Source organism: Piliocolobus tephrosceles, chromosome 12 (genome assembly GCF_002776525.5).
Source record: "Piliocolobus tephrosceles isolate RC106 chromosome 12, ASM277652v3, whole genome shotgun sequence".
In the NCBI taxonomy this organism is placed as follows: Eukaryota; Metazoa; Chordata; class Mammalia; order Primates; family Cercopithecidae; genus Piliocolobus; species Piliocolobus tephrosceles.
In genome coordinates this window covers 69,624,544-69,648,328 of record NC_045445.1, presented here as the reverse complement: position 1 = coordinate 69,648,328, position 23,785 = coordinate 69,624,544, and the positions used below count along the sequence as shown (strand labels likewise).

Genomic DNA, 23,785 nt, shown 5'->3' with positions numbered 1-23,785 from the left:
AAGAATTCTTAAACCCATTTATGCCTAGTGTTCCATTATTGGAACGCTAAGCATGTGGGAGTTATTTATATCCTACTGCTCAAGGTCATCATCAAAGTCTGACTGCAAAAATTCAAAAAATTGCAGCCTCAGGCATAAATGGGTTAAAATACTTGCTGTGAGTGGTCATACTTTAGCCAACCTCACTGGAATGCTGTCAGGGTAAATCCATAAATGTAGTCATTACAAAACCTTGACCGAGGTTATAATCACAAAACTGTAAATTATCTAATATTTATTATTGTACACAGTCTTTAAAAGAAATGTTTGTGCCATTGCAAGGAAAATAAATTGAATTGTTAAAAAATTATGAATCACATTTCTTCCTGTTACATGCTTTGTGTCCCTTGCTTATAAATTAATATTGATCCTATCTATTCTTCCCTCCTCAGACAGTTTAAGTCTCTAAAATCTATCAAAAGCAGAATTAAAATGAGAATACTAAATACAAATCAACTTGGCATCATTATTTACGTAACTAACCTTAATGCAGAGAGAGAAAAATAGGGTTTTTTCTACTCTTTCCCACCTCTCTTTCTCACCTCTGACAAAAGAGGTATACTTTATTAAGCAAAAATGAAAAGAGGAATTAATTTTTAATTATCTTTTTAATTGCTGTAAAATACAAATTTATGTATTATATAAAAATCTGGAAACTCTACTGTTCCCGATTGTTATTTTCCTTTCCTTTTTCTCTTTAAATATCTTCGAACCCACATAATTTCTTTTGTACATGAAAAAGATAATCAGGCTGTGAATCAGTAAGAGTCACTAAACTTCATTTGAACTTTTTCATATTTATGTCAGCTTTTGAGGTAACTGATATTTTATTTTTGCATTGATGCAGTATACACAGGAATTTAAAGCAACTTACCTTTAAACTGTACCTATTTAAAATTATCTGTAAAGACCACATCTTCATTTTACCTCTGTTCTAACATTCAAATAATAAAATACAGAATTTACTATCTATTGAAAACACATGTAACCTTTTGAGACTGGCTCACTCAGCACAACGCCCTTGAGATCCATCCAAGTTGCTGGATGTCTCAACAGGTCTTTCTTTTTTACTGCTGAGTAGTATGCCATCACATGGACGTATGACAATTTATATTTATTCATTCCCCTTTTGAAGAACATTTAGGTAACTTCCAGTCAGGCTATTACAAGTAGGGTTGTTATGAACATTCATATACAGGCTTTTATGTGAACATAGGTTTTTATTTTTCTAGGATAAATGCTCAGTTGTGTGACTACTGTATGATTCTATTTCTATATCATTCTCAAAATAACAAAATTATAGAGATGTAGAACATATAAGTGGTTGCCAGGAGTCAGGGAAGGCAGAGGGAAGGTTGTCACTATATTTCAAATGTGATGACTACTTGTGATACATCATTCTGTCTGGACTGAAAGTCAGATGACGTATTGTTACCTAAAAAACTATCATTAATTATTTACAGTAAGTGTATCTAATGTACAATTTTTTAATATTACAATTAGAACATATTGAAAGCAGTCTAACCATCAAATAACATTTAATTCACTAAAGAGACGAATAAATTGCAAATCAAATTCAGAAAGAGAAAAAAACAGGCTTAGACAAATTTATATTAAAATAATAAAAAATATGAATCAAGCGGCTAAGGGTATAATAAGAAAATCTGCATACCTGTTAATTTGATATGTCCTATTTCATCAAGCAAAATGCTGTAAATCAAAATTCACATTCAACAAGATGGAATAAAATATTTTACATAAAACATTTACATAAAAATCATAAAACTAAGATAGATCAGTATCTATTTAATATATTTAAAAAATTTAAATGATTAACTTAAAGTCAATGTATGTCTTACAAAGATTACTTTTTACAAACAAGTTTCATGTAATTCATATAGAATTTCCTATAATATTCAAAAGACCTAATGGAGTTTGACAAAAAGTACTTCCAGAAACACAGAAAATATGAATACAAAAGAAGAATACAGCTTTACTTTTCTGGCTTCAGGTCTCTATAAACAATTCCTAATTGGTGCAGATGATCCAAAGCAAGGGCCAGTTCTGCGAGGTAGAATTTCACATCTTCCTCTGTAAACAGAACCTAGAACAAAATAATGAATTATCATTTGATCTTTCTTTCAGTATTCAGTATATTTAAAAATACTTCTTTCAAAATGATTAGACAGACAAATCTAGGAAAATAATAAGATAATAAGCATAGTCAATTCTTATTTGACTGGCATAATTATTGGCAATACCAGAGAAATAAGATTTCTACATAAATGAAATGAAACTCTTTAAGAATGTGTCTCTTCAATATTAACCATTTTAATGTAAATCTTTCCAAAACATTATGTTGTTTGTATATCTTCTCACACTAAATGTACAGCACAAGATTCATCTTTTTTAAAGTGACTTACTCCCATAATACCAATATTAATTTTAGTACTCTGCTATAATATAGTTACCCTTAGGGTATTTGAAATATAGAAGGTATTTTGTTTTAGCTCTGGGAATTCCACTATTTCTACCATTCTCTCTTTTATTGTCTAATATCATTTCTCAGAAATTTCACTTTTAGGGGCTCTACGAACCCAAAGCTTTTACTACACTACCACAAGTTGTTAAATTAGTAACTCTTATCTTACACACAATTGTGAACTCATCTCTGACCTAAGGGGTGGATCCAAGCCTCTTCTGTTAGTAATGTATATGAGTGTAATGGCACTGTATTACTCAATCATTTTGTGCCTGGAAATACAGCTGCTATGATGAAGTGAAGAGTAATGAACTTGAATCAGACTTGGCAGTGTAATATCAGACATGTCACTTAGCCCTTTGGGCCTCAGTTTCTAAATCTGTAAAACAGGACAATAATATCTGCTGTATATACCTAACAAGGTTGTTGTAAGAATCAAATCAGTTTATGTGGAAAAAAAAAGCTTTGTTAACTTTAAAAAACTATATATATAAAACCATAAGGTATTATTATTATAGGTTTATATCTAAATCCATTCACTAGTGAGTATTCATTTACACATAGAATTGGACACTAATCAGCCATGAGATGTAATTTTTAAGGTTTAGCAAGAACTCCAGATTGGTGAAATCAAATATTTTTCTCAAAATGGGTTATTTTCATAAAGAAACCTCTGGATTATTAAGAAGGCTCAAAACTGCATAAAGTATATGTCATAATAGCTTAAAACCTGATTGCCCATTTAGAATTATGGCCCCTGAATTTCACAATGCAGATCCAGGTTACTAGTAAAATTGCAGAGAATGAGCAGTTAATAACTCCTGATATGCTAACTATTTTTTAAATGATCAACAGAAAAACAAAGATTGTTTATTATCTAAGTTTTGGGAGCATTAATTTGAATATTATAATGGTAAAAGTATAAAAACATCACTTTCACTTGAGTTTTTATTAAGAATAAAAATAATTGTTGCCTATTCAACTTCTAACCAAGGATAATAAGAAAGTTCTCTGAGAGCTAATACGTAAGAAAACCCTAAATAAAAACTATTTAAAACTAAATTAGAAAAAACTTTGCCTAGTTACAGTTATGCAAGCCTATCACCTTGTCATGAAGTTGTCTTGGCGGAAAGCCTCATGATAGATGCAAATAAAACATTACTAAGTAGAAATTATGTGCCAGGCACTGTACAATCATTATGTTATTATAGCTTCCAAACTCTATGAGGTAGGTATTAGGAACATCTTGCAAATGGAGAAAGAAACTCAGAGTGATTAAGTAATTTGCCCAAAATAACACAGCTAGTAAGAAGGAGGCCCAAGACGTGAACTCAGGGATACTCGTCCATAAGAATGAACTCTTCCCCAGAAGCCACTTCTGCCACATGCTATGCTGCAATGTTTGCTTTTCTAAAAACAAATTTTAGGTTCACTGCCAATAATGCTTTCCAACACACTAATCGTCCTACTCATATATCGCCCTCCCCCACGACAAAATGAAAATCATCCTAAACTCCAGTACTCTTGAGCTAAGCACTTTTAATATTTTGTCATCTGCTTTTCAACTTTTTGTGCACATCTGTGTTTGAATGTGTCTACGAATGTGTGTTTTAATAGAGTTGAAATCAGACTACCGTGTAAGTACTGTTTAGTGGCCTCCTTTATCCCCAGTTAATATTATATCATAAGCATTCTATGTCTTTAAAATTTCCAATAGTTGTACAATATAACCATACCAATTTACTGTAAGTTACCTAAACATTCCCCTTCTTGACATTTAGGTTATTTCCAGTTTTTCACTATTTGAAATAACTCTGCAATATGCATATGTACATATTACTGATATTTATGATTATTTTCTCAAAATGAATTAAGAATTTTTTTAAAAAAAAATGAAATGCTGGGTCAAGGAGCATAAATAGTCAAAGATTCCTGACATACACAACAAAATTATTTTCCAAAAAGGTTATAGTAATTTCCACTCCCATCAGCAGTTTATGAAAGCATTTGTCTTACCACATCCTTGATAGCATGGAATATACCCCGTAAAAAGCCTTTTCAAATTTGGTGTGTGAAAATGGCATTATTTTTTAAATTTAAATTTTGATTTTTAGGCTGAACACTGTTTTTCATGTTTAGTAGTCTTTCTACTTTTTTTGTGAATTATCAGTAATGCTTGTGTCTATTTTCTATTACTGACTTACTGTTTTGTCAATTGGTACAAGTCACTTAAATATTAAAAATGTCAGTTTTCTATCATATTAGCTGCAAATACTTATCCAATTTTGTGCTAGTTTTTTATGCTCAGTAATCCTTAATTTTTGCTAGTCAAATATATAGATGATTTAAGGAGACATTCGCCATCCAATGGTCAACAAAATATTTAGCTGGTTTTTTAAGATTTAGCTCTTTTATGTAAGTAAGATTTATTTTTGTATATGGTAGAGATGGTATTTTAAAACGATTTTTTGAAATATTTAAGCGATTTCTCAAATACTGTTTACTGAACAATCTCTTTGCCGGAATTTGTGATTCTTCCTTTATCATAATGATATATGGTAAGTAATCTATAACAGGATATTTTGGGGATATACAGTATGTTTCTAATCTCATGTTGATACTATAATGTTTTGCTTATGCACACTTTATAAAGTTTTAAACAAGAGAATTTGGGGAGGCCAATGCATGAGGATCACTGGAGCCCAGGAGTTTGAGACCAGCCTGGGCAACATAGCAAGATCTCATCTCTACTGAAAAAAAAAAAGTAGCCGGGTATAGTGGCGCATGCTTCTGTAGTCCAAGCTACTCGGGAGGCTGAGGCATGAGGATTGCCTGAGCCTGGGAGGTTGAGGCTGCAATGAGCCAGGATAGTGCCACAGCACTCCAGCCTGGTGACAGAGTAAGACCGTGTCTCAAAAAACAAACAAACAAAAAATGTTATTTCTTTGCATTTGTTTACTTTTCCAAGGAAACTATAAAATCTGTCAACATCAAACAAAAATCCCTATTGTGGCTTTATTTGGAATTTTGTTAAGCCAATAAATTAACATTAGAAGAACTGACAGCGTTAAAATAATCAGCCATTCATTCTACTACATTTTCTTGATATAAGCAAAATAAAGCACAGCTTAAGAGTTCTGTTTGTTTACCTGTGTATTTGTGTGTGTGTGTGTGTGTGTACATTTTGAGGAAGGGAAATTTGGATAGGTATCCTTCCCTTTAAAATACAAATGACATACATTATAAAATTCTTTAAAACACACAAAAATGTACTTAAAAAGTCTTTTTCTAAGGTATAAAAACATGTCCTCATTTTGGATTATTTAACAATTTTTTGTACACACAAGTGAAGTATAACCAACAAACATCTGATTATTAATAAGCTGTCTACAGAAGTAACCACTGAATCATTTTTTAAAAGGCTGCTCAATCAATGTACTAATTTATTATCTTTTGGGTAATGCATTTAAAATGCTTGCTCTTACCTAATATTCCAGACTTAGGAATCAAAACTTACTGACTGCATCTCTGTGCTAGTATGGGTTTAGATAGTCCCACATCGAGAATGGAGGTCTGAAGAGTTTAAAAGAAAATTAGAAATGACTACAAGAATTTCTCAAGCATATTTGTGACACTTCTAAAATCTAACGCAAGAAATCATGAATAATGGAGCCTTATTATACTGTTGTCCTTCTATGCCTTGGTACCAGTTTTTAACAAGGTCCTTTAAAGACCCTCCTTAGAAGGGGGTCCTAGACAATCCCTTTCACATATTGAATTATGTTCTATAGTTAATAACATACCAATAACACACCCTATGCTCACACATGGCATATTCTACACTGGAGGTAGACAGATATAAGCCAGAGACCTTAGCCACTTAAGCACTGGCTAGCATACCAGAAACACACTGTTCCTTTATCACAGCAAGTTCCAGAGCTCTGGGAATCAACAGTAGCTCTCCCACATTCTACACTGTAAATTCTGGAAGTAAGACATTGAACTACTATCACCCAATTAAAATGCTACTCCCAGACTACTACTTAAAGAAAAAATGAAGCAGACAAAGACATGATTTAATCTCATGCCTGAAAAATCTAAAACACAGGACAAAACATATGAAATGATACTTTTCAAGACACTGGACATCAGGCAACAAGAGACACTGAATACTGAGAGACAGGGAACAAATGAAGTATGCCCCACAACTGCCTTAGCTTACTACCTGGAAAGAGTTTCCAAGTGGTAGTACAGGGAGGGCTAAGTCAGGTGGAGCCTGAAAGACTTCCTGAGTAGATAAGCCAGAACAGAGAGTCTTGGAGAAGGAGGACAAAATTCACAGGATCGAGTATTAGAGAAGAGTAAACTGCACAAAGAGAACTCTGTAGATATGCAGACAGTCTCCTTCAAGCATTCAGCAGAGAAATACTCAGCACATGTGAGTGAGGACATTACCCTAAACCAGGAAAGGAATGAAGGGTTAGAGGAACCAATCGATGAACTCACCATGGCCAGGAATAGTTCCTGTTGCCTTCAGCCAGAGCAGAAAATCTCATAATTCATAAGACATCAGACAAAGTAATTAGAAGGATTTTGCTTCAGTAGTGGAGCAAAATTAACCCCTGACTGAAAGCTGTGTTGGTCCAATCTAACAAACTTTAAAAGTAAGACCTATAGGGATCAAACTAGTTTTATATCTCAGAACAGAGATCAATAATAGTTACAGAAATACAAAAATGTTCATCACCTTAACAAGTTAAATGTCACAATGCCTGCCATCCAATAAAAAAATTGTCAATCATGGGCGGGGCACTGGGGCTCATGCCTGTAATCCCAGCATTTTCAGAGGCTGAGGCGGGCAGATCACTTGAGGTCAGGAGTTTGAGACCAGCCTGGCCAACATGGTGAAATCCCATCTCTACTAAAAATACAAGAATTAGCCAGGCTAATTGTGCACCTGTAGTCCCAACTATGCAGGAGGCTGAGGCAGGAGAATCACCTGAAGCCGGGAGGCAGAGGTTGCAGTGAGCTGAGACCATGCCACTGCACTCCAGCCAGGGCAACAGACTGAGACTCCACCTCAAAACACACACACACACATACACACATATACATATATACAGTCAAACACGGATCCGAGGAAACTACCCCCGCCCAAGTCCAGGAAGAGAAAAACCTTAAAAGATTAAAAGAAAGAGCCCACTCAGCTCACAAAGGACTGAGCTAGCTCCTCTTCCCAAAAGGGAGAGTGAAAAGCCTCATAAATCAAAGAGTGTTTGTTAGAGTGTAAGAAAGGACATGCTTCAATACTGAGGAAAAATTAATCTTAAACTAAATACTTCCCTAGTCCAACATGACTAAAGCTTAAACACAAGGCCCAAAATGATCAAAGTGTTTACAAGACAATGAACTGCATCCTAGAAAAGAGCTAAATACTACTTATATGAAAATAAAAGTATCTAGCATGTAAGAAAATTAAATCCACCATGCCTGCTATCCAGTAAAAATGACTATGCAAGTATGATTCCATTGAAGTACAACATAAGGAACAGACAATACTTAAACAAATGAGTATGGTTATGTTCCAATGAAACTTTATTTACAAAGAAAAGTAACTGGCCAAATTTAGCCTGAAGACCGTATTTTCCTGACCTCTGAGTTAAAACTTATACTACAAATCCTAAGGCAACTATTAAATTATACAACAAAGTGTTATGGATAATATTTACAAACCAACAGCAGAGATAAAAATGAAATTGTAAAAAAAAAAAAAAAAAGTAATTAAAAAGAAGCCAGGAGAAGAGGGAAAAAACAACAAAGAACAAATGCGACAAAAATAATCCCAAATAGCAAGATGGGAGACTTAAATACAACTGCAAAAATAATCATAAAATGTAACAGGTCTAATATCCCAATTAGAAGATACACTCTCAGATTGGATAAAAAAACAAGGAAATTATGCTTCCTTAAGTACCACACATTAAATATAAAGACACAAATAGGCTAATGTTAAAATATGAAAAAAGATATACCAAACTAACAATACTTTTTTAGAAAACAGTTGGAGTGACCATATAAGTATCAAATTAGATTTTGAAGAAAAGAACATTACCAGGGACAAAGTCAGTCATGTCATCTCATAATGATGAAGGGATCAATTCATCAAGAGGGATTAATAACCCAAAAGGCTTATGTACCTAATGACAGAACTTTGAAACACATGAAACAAAAACTGACAGAAATTCAAGAAAATATATACAAATTCAAAATTAAAGTAAAAGGTGTCAATCCTTGTCTCAAAAATTTGTAGAATAGGCAGAAAATTAGAAAGAATATAGGCAATTTAATATCACTAACAAACAACTTGATACAGTCCACATTTATAGAATCTTCCACCACCCAAAAATAGCAGAATACACATTCTTCTCAAGTGGACATGGAACATTTACCAAGATACATGATATTCTGAAGCATAAAGCAAATAAAAGTAAGTTTAAGAGAATTAAAGTCATATAATGTATGTTTTATGACCACAACAACATTACAGTAGAAATCAACAATAGAAAGATATGTGGAAGAATGTCCAAATATTTGTAAATTAAGCAGACTTCTAAATATCCAATGGGTCAAAGAAATAGAAAGGAAATCATAAAGTACATTGAACTGAGAGAAAATAAGTGACACATATGAAAACCTGTGGGATGACCCTAAGGCAGTACTCAGAGGGGAATTTATAACACAAAACACCTACATTATTAGAAAAGTAGAAAGGCCTCAAATTAATAACTTCAGCTCCCACTTAAAAACCAGAAAAAGAAAAGCTAATGAAACATAAAATAAGCAGTAAAAAAAGATTAAAGCAGAAAACAATGTAATAGAGAACAGAAATAGAATACAGAAAAATCAATGAAACCAAAAGCTGTTTCTTTGAGAGTAATAAAATTGATATATCAAATCTCTAGTGAGGCTAAACAGAACAAAAACAGAGCAAACATGAATTACCAACATCAAAAGTGAGAGCAGTGACATCACTAACAATTCCACAACTACAAAAAGGACAATAAGGGAATATTATGAACATTTTTATGCCAATAAATTTAGTAACTTTGATGAAATAGACAAACTCCTTAAAAGACACAAGTTATCAAAGCTCACTCCAAAAGAAATAACGCAAGTCTATTATATAAATTGATTTTGTAGTTAAATACTTTCCTGTAAGAAAAACTTCAGGTTCAGATGCCTTCACTGGTGAATTCTATCAATCATATAAGGGCAATTTGTCACTGAATCTACACAAACTTTCCCAGAAAGTTAAAGAGGCAAAAACTATACCCAACTCATTCTATGGAGTCAGAATTACTCTAACACCAAAAAGAGACAAAATAATACAAGGAAATCACAAATGTCCCTCATAAAAACAGATGCAAAAATTCTTAACAAATTTTCAGCAAATATTGTCCAACTTTATAAAAAGGGTAATACATAATGACGAAGTGGGGTTCATCCATAAATGCAAGGTTGGTTCAACATCTATCAATCATTGTAATTCACCACAGTAAGACTAAAAAAAATATAATCTCAATAAATGATGAAAAAGCATTTGAATAAATCTAAAATTGATTTCTGATTTTTTATAAAACTCTGAAAAAACAGTTACAGAAATCTTTCTCAACCTTTGAAATCTATTTCTAAAAGTTGCTAGAAGTATTAAGTTTGGCTAGACTGTGGGAAACAAGCTCAATACACAAAAAATTGACTGTGTTTCCACCCAATTTAAAATTGATATTAGGAAGTCAATTCTATTTACAATAACATTAAAAACAGGATCTACTTAGAGGTAAATCTGACAAAAGAAGTGCAAGAATTACACTGAAAACAATACTGCAAGAAATTAAAGATGACCTAAATAAACTGAGAAAGATATCATGTTCATGAATTAAAAGACTCAATATTGCCGGGCGCGGTGGCTCAAGCCTGTAATCCCAGCACTTTGGGAGGCCGAGACGGGCGGATCACGAGGTCAGGAGATCAAGACCATCCTGGCTAACACGGTGAAACCCCGTCTCTACTAAAAACTACAAAACACTAGCCGGGCGAGGTGGCGGCGCCTGTAGTCCCAGCTACCCGGGAGGCTGAGGCAGGAGAATGGCATGAACCCGGGAGGCGGAGCTTGCAGTGAGCTGAGATCCGGCCACAGCACTCCAGCCTGGGTGACAGAGCGAGACTCTGTCTCAAAAAAAAAGAAAAAAAAAGACTCAATATTACTAAAATGTAACTTATCTGCAAATTGACCTATACATTCAATAAAATCCCAACCAATATCCCAGCACGGCATTTTTGTACAAAGTGAAAAGCTGATTTTAAAATTGATATGGAAATGCAAAGGACCTAGAAGAGCCAAACTTTCAAAAAGAAAAGCAAAGTTCAAGGATTTGCACTACCTCACTTCAAGACATATTATAAAGATACAGTAATTCAGAAAATGTATAATTGTAATAAAGATAGACAAACGGACCAATGAACAGAATAGAGTATCCAGAAATAGGCCTTCATATATATGATCAATTGGTTTTCAAGAAAAATGTAAGGTGATTCAGGGAAGAAAAGACAGACTTTTCCAACAATGATGCTAGAACAACTGGATATCTATGTGAACAAAAAAAAGGACTTCTGCACATACCTATAACCATATACTAAAATGAACTCAAAACGGATCCTAAATCTAGATGTAAAATTCAAACTACAAAACCTCTAGAAAACATAATAGAAAATCTTTACCTGTAATTAGGCAGATATTCCTTATATAGAACACTAAAAACACAACAAAAGGAAAAAAATCCTATAAATCAGACTTCATCAAAATTAAGAACTTCTGCTTTTCAATACAGTGTTAAGAGAATGAAAAGACATACTATAGACCAGAAGAAAATATTTCCAAATAACATATATGATCAAGGACTTACATCCAAAATATATGAAGAACTCTCAAAACTCAATAAGAAAACAAACATTCCAACTAAAAAAAACAGGCTGAAAATTTAAACAGACATTTTACCAAGAGGATAGATGGCAAATGAGCTCATGAAAAGATGCTCAATATCATTAGTCATTAGTGTGACGTAATTCAAAACCACAATGGGATACCACTAAAAACTAATCTAATGTTCAAAAATTTTAAAAGACTGACCATACCAAATGTTGGCAAGAATGTGGAGCAACTGAAACTCTCTTACGCTGCTGGTGGGAATGTAAAATTTATATAATCACTTTGGAAAACAGTTTGGCAGTGTCTTTAAAAGTTAAACATACACCTAGCACATGACCCAGTCATTATACTCTTAGGTATTTACCCATGAGAAATGAAAACATATGATACAATCACTTGTACATGAATGTTTATAGCAGTTTCATTAGTAATATCAAAAACTGCAATGACCCAAAATTCATCAACAGGTGAATGATAAACAAATCATGACGTATCCATACAATCAGTAATACTACCCATCAATAAAAATGAATAATTAGGACATGCAACATAGATGAATCTCAAAATAATTATGTTAAGCCAGACAAAAAAAATGAATATACCATATGATTCCATTTATATAAACTCCTAGAAAATACAAACCAAATAGTGACAGAAAGCAGATTCAGCAGGGTTAGGGCAGGAAGACGGTATCACAAAGGGACACAAGAAAACTTTAAGGAATGACAGATATGCTAATTATTCTTATGGTAATGATGGTTTCACAGTTATATACAAATGTAAAAACTTATAAAATTGTATACTTTAGTATGTACAGTTAATTGTATGTCAATTATACCTCCATAAAGCTATTTTAAAATGAATAAACACTACTCCCAGAGGTGTTTAGGTAGCTTGAGTAGCCAAAGTCCTAGGCTTGCCCGTATCTACTTTATCCAGTTATTCATATTGCTCTTCTGCCTAAGAAAATGAGTAGCACATTGAGATGATAGAAAATGCCATTATCAGGCACATTACCAAATACTATGCAATAAAACAAACAGAGTAGTTACCATTTAAAATTTCAATAGGAAAAATGTAATTAGTGGATGAACAAAAGTGATACTTTTCTTAGTTTTGTTTCAAGAAAATATAGTAAAAATGTACAGCTACTTACCTCTTTGGATAATCTTGTGAAAACATCTCCTCCCCTGAGAAAATCCAGTATTAAGTATAGTTTCCCTTCAGTCTGAAAGGCTAATTAAAAATTAGAATGTAGTAACAGGATAATCTCAAAGGCTTAAAAAGCTTAGTATGCTTTTAAATTAATATATGTTTAGAATTTCACAGTATTTACTCACATGGTCCATTCATGGATAACATCTCAAAATTAAACCCAGTGTTTAACCCAGTGTTGAAATAGCTATAAACCCCTTCCCAGAACATAATCACCCTTGAATGTGGCTTTACACAGAACTTCTACCATCAAAAATTTCCTAATTTATGAAGCATGTTCTACTGCAATTGCCTAAACTTAGCCTATCAAACCTACTGAAAATTTACGAATTCTACAAAGCTGAAGCAAAATGCCACTTCCTCTATTAAACTTTCCAGGATGTCTCCCTGTTCACATTTTTCCACAGCTTCCTTAACCTCTTCTTCATTGAAATTACTTGCTGCTACTTTTGAGATCTTATTATATTTATACCTCTTTAATAGTACTTATTCCATTTTGATTTGTACAATTAATTTCTTTACATCTCTGTGTTCTCTATAGGTTATAAATTTCTTGAAGTCAAAAAGTGTTTCATTTCTATAGTCCACTGAATTTAATACACTATTTTTGCACACAATAAGCGTTTACGGATTGACTTACTACAGATTTGGGAAGGTCTTTAGATGTTACTTTTTTTATTCTGTTAGTATAACAAGGAGTAAAAGACAAATGGGTGGAAATTTCTTATGGGTTTTTAATAGTGATAATTGGGTATATATTTTAATGCATTATTTGTCGAAATTACACTAAGAATAAAATCAACAACTGCTACTTTTTTAAATATAGAAAAATGGAAGTGACAAAGTACACTATATCTGAGATAGAGATAGATAGATAGATAGAAAGATAGATAGATAGACAGACAGACAGATAGATAGATAAAGTTGATCTCATCCATATGTTAAATTAGCAATGGAGCCATGATTCAAGTTGAGAAATGTCTAACTCCAAAGTTCATGTTCTTTCCATTACATCTCCTGCTTCTTACTAGTAGTCCTTTTCCATTAAGTATAAAAGATAACTCAAGCAGACTAACATAACTACATGGTCCTCCAGAATATAACCAGGAAATAGATAAGTGTGGTCATTATGTAAATTATCACAACAGTTTATAGTCTAAGATTATGAAGTTACAGCCTAGTAGAGTACGTAAATACTACCAGACAGGTAAGTGAAAAACACTATCTTGTTACTTTAAACAAGTTAACCAACTTGGAAAAATGAAGGACATACAACAAATAACTAAATACTGATATTTATTTCAGAAACATACATTTTATATAGTTGAATATACTAAATAAGTCTAAAGTATTTATTTCCTGTTATAGTATTGTGTGAAAGGAAATCATAATTCTCTAATTCCATATTAATAAATAAGGATTAAAATAAATAAAACAATAAAAGAAAGATTACATACCATAGTGCAATTTGACAATAAATGGATGATTTACTTCCACCAGTATATCCCTCTCCATCTTTGTCCGAACTCTGTCTCGAACTAAAAATTACATAAAGGTACAATTTTTACTCTTTTATATCATTTCAATTAAGAGTCCATCAATAATTTAACAAACAACAAATATAAATATATAAAATGTAACTTGATAAATGCCTAAATTTTCAGTTTTCATATTCCTAGATAATAATGACCATATTCTCAGAAAGCAAAAATATTCATTACATCTAGAGACAGGTTAAGATGGCATAAATAGGTATGTAGCGTATATGCATTTATTATGTGTTCATCTTTTTTGGTGGTTGTTGGTGGTGAGACAGGGTATTGCTCTCTTGCCCAGGCTGGACTGCAGTGGCAAAATCTCAGCTCACTGCAACCTCCACCTCCCAAGCTCAAGCAATCCTCCCATCTCAGCTTCCCAAGCAGCTGGAACTACAGGAGCGTGCCACTACACCTGGCCCATTTTTGTATTTTTTGTAGAGACAGGGTTTCACCAGGTTACTCAGGCTGGTCTTGAACTCCTGGGCTGGGCTCACGGGTTCAACCCGCCTCAGCCTCTCAAAGTGCTAGGATTATAGGTGTGAGCCACCATGCCTGGCCTATTGATCTCTTTAATTATTCAAATGAGTTTACTGATTGAAAGTGATCATAAGCAGTATTTTTATCACACCCTAAAAGATAGTGCGTGCAAATGGTTGTGCTTTCTCAAAATGTAATACTGACACAGACAGAAAGGGAAAAGTCAAGAATTTTGAATGAAAAGAGTATAGCCCAATTAAGTTAATAAGCTTAAATTAAATGAAATATGTCACTTTTTCTAGCATCAAATTTTTACTAGGGTGCATTCTCACTAAGTTAAGGCATATGCCAATATCAAATCCAGTAATATTACCTACTGGCTAGAAAAACTGCCACAAATACCAATGTTAAAAATAGCTACATCTATTCACCTTATGCAAGTAATACACAGCATATTTCTTAAAATACGCTTTGTCAAATTCTATTTTAATAAACTTTCTAATTTTCTACCTTTTAAAGAGGCTTTTTTTAACACCTTCATTGCATAGAGTTGCCCAGCATCAGGACCGGTCTTCTTTCTAACAAGAAAAACCTAATAGAAAATTGAACAAAAAAAAAAAAAAAAAAAGGAAAATTCACATTTCTAGTCATTCTTGCTCTACACAAACACACCAGCATACACTTGTATCCTTGCATTTTCTCTAATTTTATAAATATATGCCTTCCCATAGAGGGAAAGGAGAGATAGTGAGAGATTTGTTGAAGGATGCAAAATTACCCTGATCTGATCACCATACATTATATGGATCAAAACTTCACTATGTACCCCATGAATATGTACAACTATTTGTCAATTAAAAAAAAAATGAAAAAAGTTATACCTTCTCCTGTAAATTATGCTATAATTTACATTATTAATATTTTCTCACTTTCCTTAGATTTAATAAATCATAATGTATATAAATACTACTATAGAAAGGAAAATTTTTAAAATAGATGACCTGGTCCTGAACTTGGAGAATTTTATGATGTAAGAGATAAATAACACAATGAAAGACAAACTTGAGCTACATACCTCCTTTTAAGACCCAGGCCCACTTTTTGTTACCTTAATAAAGAGCAAACAAATATTATGACCCTATATACCTAATTAAATATGCTTTATTGCTAAAAAATGCTAACGATCATCTGAGTCTTCCGTGAGCTATAATCTTATTGCTGGTGGAGGGTCTTGCCTCAATGTTGATGGCAGCTGAGTGATCAGGGTGGTGGATGCTGAAGGTTAGGGTGGCTGTGGCAATTTCCTAAAATAAGACAATGATGAAGTTTGTTGCACAGATTGACTTCCTTTCATGAAATAATTTTCTATAGAATTTGATGCTATTTTATAGCATTTTATACACAGTAGAATTTCTTTCAAAAGTGGATTCAATCCTCTCAAATCCTACCACTGCTTTATTAAAGAAGTCTATGTAATATTCTAAAGCCTCTGTTGTCATTTCAACAATGTTCATAGCATCTTCCCCAGAAGTAGATTTCATCTCAAAAAACCCATTTTCTTTGTTCATCCACAAGGAGCAACTCCTCATCCATTCAAGTTCTATCATGAGACTGCAGCACTTCCATCACATCTTTAGTTTCACTTCTAATTTTAGTTGTCTTGCTATTATTTCTACCACATCTGCAGTGATTTCTTCCAATGATGTCTTGAACCCCTCCAAGTCATCCACGGGGGTTGGAATCAACTTCTTCCAAACTCCTATTAATGTTGATATTTTGACTTCCTCCCATGAATCACAAATGTTCTTAATGACATCTAGAATAGCAAGTTCCATCCAGAGGTTTTCAATTTGTTTTGCCCAGACTCATCAGAGCAATCACCATCTGCAGCAACTATAGCCTTACAAAATGTATTTCTTAAATAATAGGACTTGAAAGTTAAAATTATTCTTTGTTCCATGGGCTGCAGAATGGATATTGTAATAGCAAGCATGAAAACAACATTAATCTCCTTGTACATCTCTATCAGGGCTCTTGGGTAACTAGGAGTATTGCCAATGAGCAGTACTATTTTGAAAAATGTCTTTTTTTTTTTTTTTTTTCCCGGAACAGTAGGTCTCAACACTGGGCTTAAAATACTCAGCACATCATGCTATAAACAGATGTGCTGTCATTCAGGCTTTGTTGTTCTATTTACAGACAAAAGGCATAGTAGATTTAACATAATTTTTAAGGGCCCTAGAATTTTTGGAATGGCAAATGAGCACTGGCTTCAACTTAAAGGTTCCAGGATCACTAGCCTCTATCAAGAGAGGCAGCCTGTCCTTCGAAGCTATGAAGCTGGGCACTGACTTCGCTCTAGCTATGAAAGACTAGATGGCATCTTCTTCCAATAGAAGGCTGCTGCTTCTACAATTAAAACCTGTTGTTTAGTGTAACCACCTTTATCAATTATCTTAGCTAGATCTTCTGGCTAACCTGCTACAGCTTTTACATCAGCATCTGTAGCATTACCCTGCACTTTTATGTTACAAAAATGGCTTCTTAAATGTCATGAGCCAACCCCTGCTAGCTTCAAACTTTTCTTGTGCAGCTTCCTCACCTCTCTTAGCCTTCACAGAATTGAAGAGAGCTAGGGAATTGCTCTAGACTAGGCTTTAGCTTGAGGGAGTGTTGTGGCTGGTTTGATCTTCTATTTAGACCACTAAAATTTTCTCCATATCAGTAATAAAACTGTTTCACTTTCTTATTATTCATATGTTCAGTGGAGTAGCAATTTTAATTTCTTCCAAGAACATTCCCTTGCATTCACAACTTGGCTATCTGTTTGGCACAAGATTCTTAGGTTTTAGCCTATCTCAGATTTTGACATGCCTTCCCCACCAAGCTTAATAACTTGTAGCTTTTGATTTAAAGTGAGAAATGCAGAACACTTCCCTTCCCTTGAACACTCCAAGACCAGTGTAGAGTTACTATTTAGATCAATTTCAATATTCTTGTAGGTCAAGGAATAGAGGGGCCCAAGGAGACAGAGAGAGATGGAGAAACAGCTGGTCAGTAAAGCAGTCAGAACACACACACCGGTTATCAATGAAGCTCACTGTCTTATGTGTGTGTGGTTCATGGCACTCTGAAACAATGATAACACTAACATCAAAGATCACAGATCACAAAGAACCATAACAGATGTGACAGTAAGGAAAACATTTAAAACACTGTAAGAATTACCAAGATATGAGACAGAGACAGAAAGTGAGCATATGCTGGAGGGACAATGGCACCCAAAGACTTACTCAACACAGGGTTACCTTCTATACACACACACACACACACACATATATTCACACACATACATATCTGTGAAGCACAATGAAGTGAAGGATATCTGTGAAGTGCAATGAAGTGAAGCATAATAAAAAGAAGTATAGCTGCATTAAGAAGATGACAACATCAATGTGGCAAATAAACATCTGCCTAAATTCAATTATTTGCTGGAAAGCTCAGATTCTACCCTTGACAAAAAGAGTATCAGTTGTTTTTCTATGAACAGGCTCATTTCATTCATTTTTGAGAAAACACCTACCAAATAAGCATATTTAGGTAACCATAGTTTATTGTCCTTTCAAGTAAAAGTGGTGATCCATGAAAACAATGGTTGGTTCAGCTCACAACTCAAAAAATTTGCACAAGTCCTCTGCCTTGAGACAGTCATTCTATTTTGTTATGTGGCTAAAGGGCTTAACATGTACTTCCTATTTCATCACAGATTATTCAGAAAAAGGATATTCAAGGATTGAGATCTAATAAATGTAATAATTGTTAATGTCTCATCAAGGACATTCTTAAACTGTATATGTAAGAAAACGAAGAATACAATGACTACTGGTACCATTTGAAGTCACTGCCTTGATTGGCCAACATGCCAGCAGTTGTACAAATAGTATCTTAGGATGATTGTGAAGTAGCTTTGACTTGAGGACTCCCTGAAAAGGTCTTGGGATTGTCCAGGGGTATGCAGACTACAATTTCAGAACCACTCTTACAAAACATAGCCCTCAGTGGGATTGTAAAGAATGGAGTATGAAGAGTGAGAAGACGCAAGCAAGGAAGAGATAGTCTAGTTTTCCTGAAGACACTGCTGCATAAAGGAGCCACTTTCCCCCCCTACTTCTTCTAACATTCACTAGTATCCCAATACGGCATTTAATAGGATGCATCATTTGCAGTCTAGAGAAGTAACCTGTTTATCATCTGATCTGTTTTTTTTTTTTTTTTTTTTTTTTTTTCAGGTCTTATGAGTGACTTTTCTGGCGTGAGAAAATATCATATCTCACTGCCCCCTTCCCAAAATCAACTACAAAAGTAGTTCTTTTTCCACCCCATTCTTATCTATTGCCTAACATTTCTCAACCTTCCCAAGGCTATGTTTACTGATCTTTACTATTATAATGTCCTTTTTTGTCATCTGAAATTCTCCCTCCTCCTTCCACCTCACTTTCTTCAGGTTCTGCACCATTCCAAAAGCTTAACAGTAGTAACAATCTAATTTGAAATAAGGTGATAATATACTTATCAGTGATCTATTTCTTTTTTCCTAAGATAAATCATCCTTGAAAAATTTCCTTAACCTGGTATAATAAAGTTGTGCTATATCACCTTATCTTCCCATATATGTACTCATTAGTTATTCAATCAACAAATTAACACTCATTAAGCACCTATTCTGTATCAGACACTGTGCTGCACACTGGGGGATACAGAAATAAACTGTGAACTTGAGGACAGAGAAATTTGTCAGAAACATCATGTCCTTTAAAGAAACAAATACAAGTATGCCACAGGCTAAATTATGTCCCCTCAAAGTTAATATGTTAAAGTCCTAACTCCCTAACTCCCAGTACCTCAGAACATGACTGTATTTGGGGATACGGTGCTTAAAGAAATAAAGTAAAAAAGTTGTTGCATGGCTTCAAATTACTATACCTAAAACCGTGTCTATATTGATAAAAGAGGTTTCTTTTCAGTCACCCTAATCCAATCATGGGAAATTTTCCAGAAGAATAGGTGAGTTACTCCAATGTACTTTTCTCTCAATCACATGGACGTTTATATTTTCCTATAAGAATATTCAGTAATTGTAGTGAACTCGAAGATCACACATATTTAAATGCTGATTGAAGAGAAAGAACGAACTTCAGGAAATTTTAAGATGTAAGCAAATGTTTTTAAAAACTATCACTTTGAGAGTTGATCACTTATTTAAGAGTACAAGTATTCAATATTTTCAAAAATTCATTTTTAAGTGTAAAGTCTTCACTATCACAAAAGCAATTTTTTTTTATAATCCACAAATGTTAAAATGTATGTTTTGTATAAATATTATTTGGCACATGATATATAAGGACAACTAATCAGACAATTTCAAAGGTATTTTCATGTGTTTGTGTTTTAAAATAATTAATGTAAGTTGGTTAGTATACCTTTCAATTCATACATTAATGATCATTAATAGCATTATACTTGGTGTGCTTAGGACAGAATATTACATGCACCTTTCATGATAATAATGCATGCTTCCTTAAACTACAATTTTAAGTTGACTTTAGCAGGGTTCCCCCACTGTTAAATAGACAATAAAAACATTTAATGTTATAAGGCTTTATATGGGCTAAAATCCCATTTACTGCATTTTAACAACGGAACTTTTGAAGAAAAACTTAAGACTCTGCAGCTCAGAGTCTCTTGGAATTGCTCCTATACTTATCTGATTCACGGTCTTGGCCAAATTCCTGAATAGGTTCAGCATATAACAAGTCACACCTACACAATGCCTACGCAAATGATGTAACACTGACAAGCAAGTATGTTCACATCCTAGGGAGAAAAAAAGCCACCTCCTTAATATTTCTTTGGTTGATTAACTACATAAAGATCACTATTTTGTATTTTAATATTAGGAATTAAAAGGTTTCAATGATACTCTTCTTAAAACTAAATCCCAGCACAGACAAAGCTGAGATCTCCCTGAATTTAAGGACTACATGACAACTTTTCAGCATGTTGCTATATTTAACATGAAGATGTTACTGAATATATTTCATTATGTTATACAGTATTTTCTTTACGAAAACCCATGAGAGAAATTTCTCTGGTCTGTTTAATCTGTTTCCACCTTTAAAATACTGTCAATTATAATACACTCAAATATATTAGCTTCTTTATAATGGCTGCTGGAAAACTTAAGTCTTAATTTTTGACCTACTAGAAAAAGACTTACAGACCCTTATGTCATGCTTTTGTGAACAGAGTGTACTCCTGGCTTCATCTAATCTTTCCTGCTCTGCGTTTTCTGTTTCCATCATCTTCACTACTTATTTTTAATTTTATTTAGTATTCATCTATGAAAGCCTTAATTCCTTTCTGGAACAAAGCTGGAGATAAACAAAAGCATATATAAGCAAATACATACATCAAAAGACAAAGCAGGTAATTTTAATAGCTTGAAATGTTTGCCTGGTGATATTTTATTTAAGTGAAATATTTAAGCATTTATACATCTGGAATATAAAATAACTTCATCTCTGTTCTTCTAAAATTAACACCATAAAAATAGCTATAAAGTGTAAAATAGTTAAAAGAATATTGCACTTTTAGAAACTTTAAAATAAAATTGTATATAATATACATGCCAACTCTACAGATCAGTTCTATAAACACTCCCCACCGACATCACCACCACCACCACCAATCTATTAACAGTTCCTTCTAGTTTTTCTCTCCTCAGAACACTGTTCAAGTGCCATCTCCTTGTCTTATATATCTCCTGTACCAATTCACTGCCAAGCCATAATTCATCTCAGTTTGTCCTTTTTGTGCCCTGAAAATGTTTCTTTATATTTCACTTTATATTCTATAATGCATAAATATTAGATTTCTTTAAGACGACATCTATTTTATACTCATTAATACTGCTTATACAACTGTTGTGAACACACCGAGCATTCAATAAATGTCTTTCCTTGGGAGGCTAAAGTGGGAAGATCACTTAAGGCTAGGAGTTCGAGACCAGCCTGAGCAACACAGCAAAACCTTGTGTCCAGATTTTTTTTTTTAATTAGCTGGGTGTGGTGGTGCATGCCTGTAGGATCAGCTCCTTGGGAAGCTGGGGATGGAGGATCACTTGAGCCCAGGAGTTCAAGGCTACCATGAACTACAATCATGGGTGACAGAGCAAGACCCCATCTCTAAAACCCAATAAAACAATAAAATAAAACTGTATTTATTTTAAAATGTTCCAGAGCACTATAAATAATATGTTCAACTGCCTTATTTTCCCCCTTTAAAACTAAATCTCAGCCACTTGAAATTAATAGTTTCTCTTTATCTTTCTCCCCTTAAATTGTGGTTGGTACTGTTTTTCTCAAGGCTGTTACTATGTGTAAGCAATGTTTTTCATGTATTAGATGTTAGGTATATAAAGGTCAGGAACCAGACCTATACACTTCTTTTCTAAAACCATGTTATTAAGTGATTAATAAACAACTTTAGTAATGACTATAATAGTTAATCTTACTCAATTTTGCTTTCTGCCTTGAAATGTAAGCTCTCTGAAGACTTAAATTTGACACAAACCACGTATCACCCAGTAACTACCCTCGTTCTACTTTACACACCCTTGTTCTACTTTATTTTAACAGATGATAGACGAATTCATACATGAATTAAGATATAAATTCTGATTTCTGTGACACAGCTAAGAAATGTAGATTAAATCACCAGGAGAGAACAAGCTGTATTCATGCCAGCATGTGAGCAAGGAGATAGGAATACCATTTTTTACAAAAATCAAGCTACTTTGATTTAGACAGCTAATAAAGAGTATGCTATATTTTTCCCTAGAGAAATCAGTAAGCCTAGGGAATTGGAAAACCTTGATTGTTATAGAGAAGTACAAAGAAATGGTAATAAAAGTACAACAGAAACAAAAGGAATAAAATTAAAGAATTACCTTTGTGTGCATCCTTTCAGAAGTTTAGAAACAAATCATTAATCAGATTTCTACGTGTGTGTTCACTTTTTTTTTGCTAAATGTTTAGAAGAGAAACAAATGGGGAAAAAAAAGTATTCATTACCTTTCCAAATGACCCCTGACCAAGAACTTTGAGCAACTCAAACTGTGCAGGATCTGCTTTCTCATAGCCTTCCTTAACATGATGAGTAATAGGGATTTCTTTAACAACTCCTTCATCCTGTAAAAAGAAATCCAAACAATATTTGAATCCATTTTCAACATTTTCTGATTAGTTCCATTTAAAATCAGAAGTCATAATAGAAATAATATACCCAACTCCCTCAACGTAGCAGAGAGTTTTATGGGCTATCAGCATCCTTATTTCCTTGTTTTCTAACACATACAGCACATATAGATGCACCACTACCACCTTCGCTACTACATAATTTCATGTAAATAAAATGTAAAAAGAAATCTATGCTTCAGCTTTCCCTTCCAGCTTGGTAGCAATATAATAAAATTGTTAACAACAGTCTCAAGACCCTTCACTGGACTGTGACTAATGAGGTAGAGGCAGGAAAAGTCAAGAAAAAACCTTGTAAATGGTGGGGCATGACCAAAAAACGTGACCTCAAGAGTTCTTTTAAATAGTATTTCACTATACTATTTTAAATGTTTATATGATCATCTAACCACATCAATGGAAAAGAAACTGGCATAGACCAACAAAATCTGCAGAGCCCAAACAAATGTTTCCAGGCTATGGCCTGTTTACTGAAATTTTATATATAAATTATATGCCAGATTTCGTACCACCTGGGTGAAGCAGAAAGGATGCCACCCAGTGAGTGGTTCTTCCCCTTGATGCAGGACTCCACTCAGCTGTGATGACTACATTCAAATAAGCTGTAATTAATTCCAGTCCCTAGAGAAGCACAATAGCTAGGATGACAGATGTATATCACAAAATAACAGAGTTGGAAGGGATATCTTATCCAACTCTCTGACTGTATAAAGAAGAAAACTAAGACTCACAG

General features: G+C 33.7%; 1 protein-coding gene across 1 annotated transcript in view; it reads right to left on the bottom strand.

Moving 5' to 3' along the window:
* RPS6KA6 (ribosomal protein S6 kinase A6) overlaps positions 1-23,785 on the bottom strand; it is a 131,824-nt gene that overhangs the window by 77,447 nt on the left and 30,592 nt on the right. The window contains exons 3-7 of the mRNA XM_026452155.1: positions 22,870-22,986; positions 15,248-15,329; positions 14,180-14,260; positions 12,664-12,743; positions 2,037-2,143 (exon numbers count right to left, since the gene is read on the bottom strand). Coding sequence (XP_026307940.1) covers positions 2,037-2,143; positions 12,664-12,743; positions 14,180-14,260; positions 15,248-15,329; positions 22,870-22,986 — 467 coding nt within the window. The remainder of the gene's footprint in view (positions 1-2,036; positions 2,144-12,663; positions 12,744-14,179; positions 14,261-15,247; positions 15,330-22,869; positions 22,987-23,785) is intronic.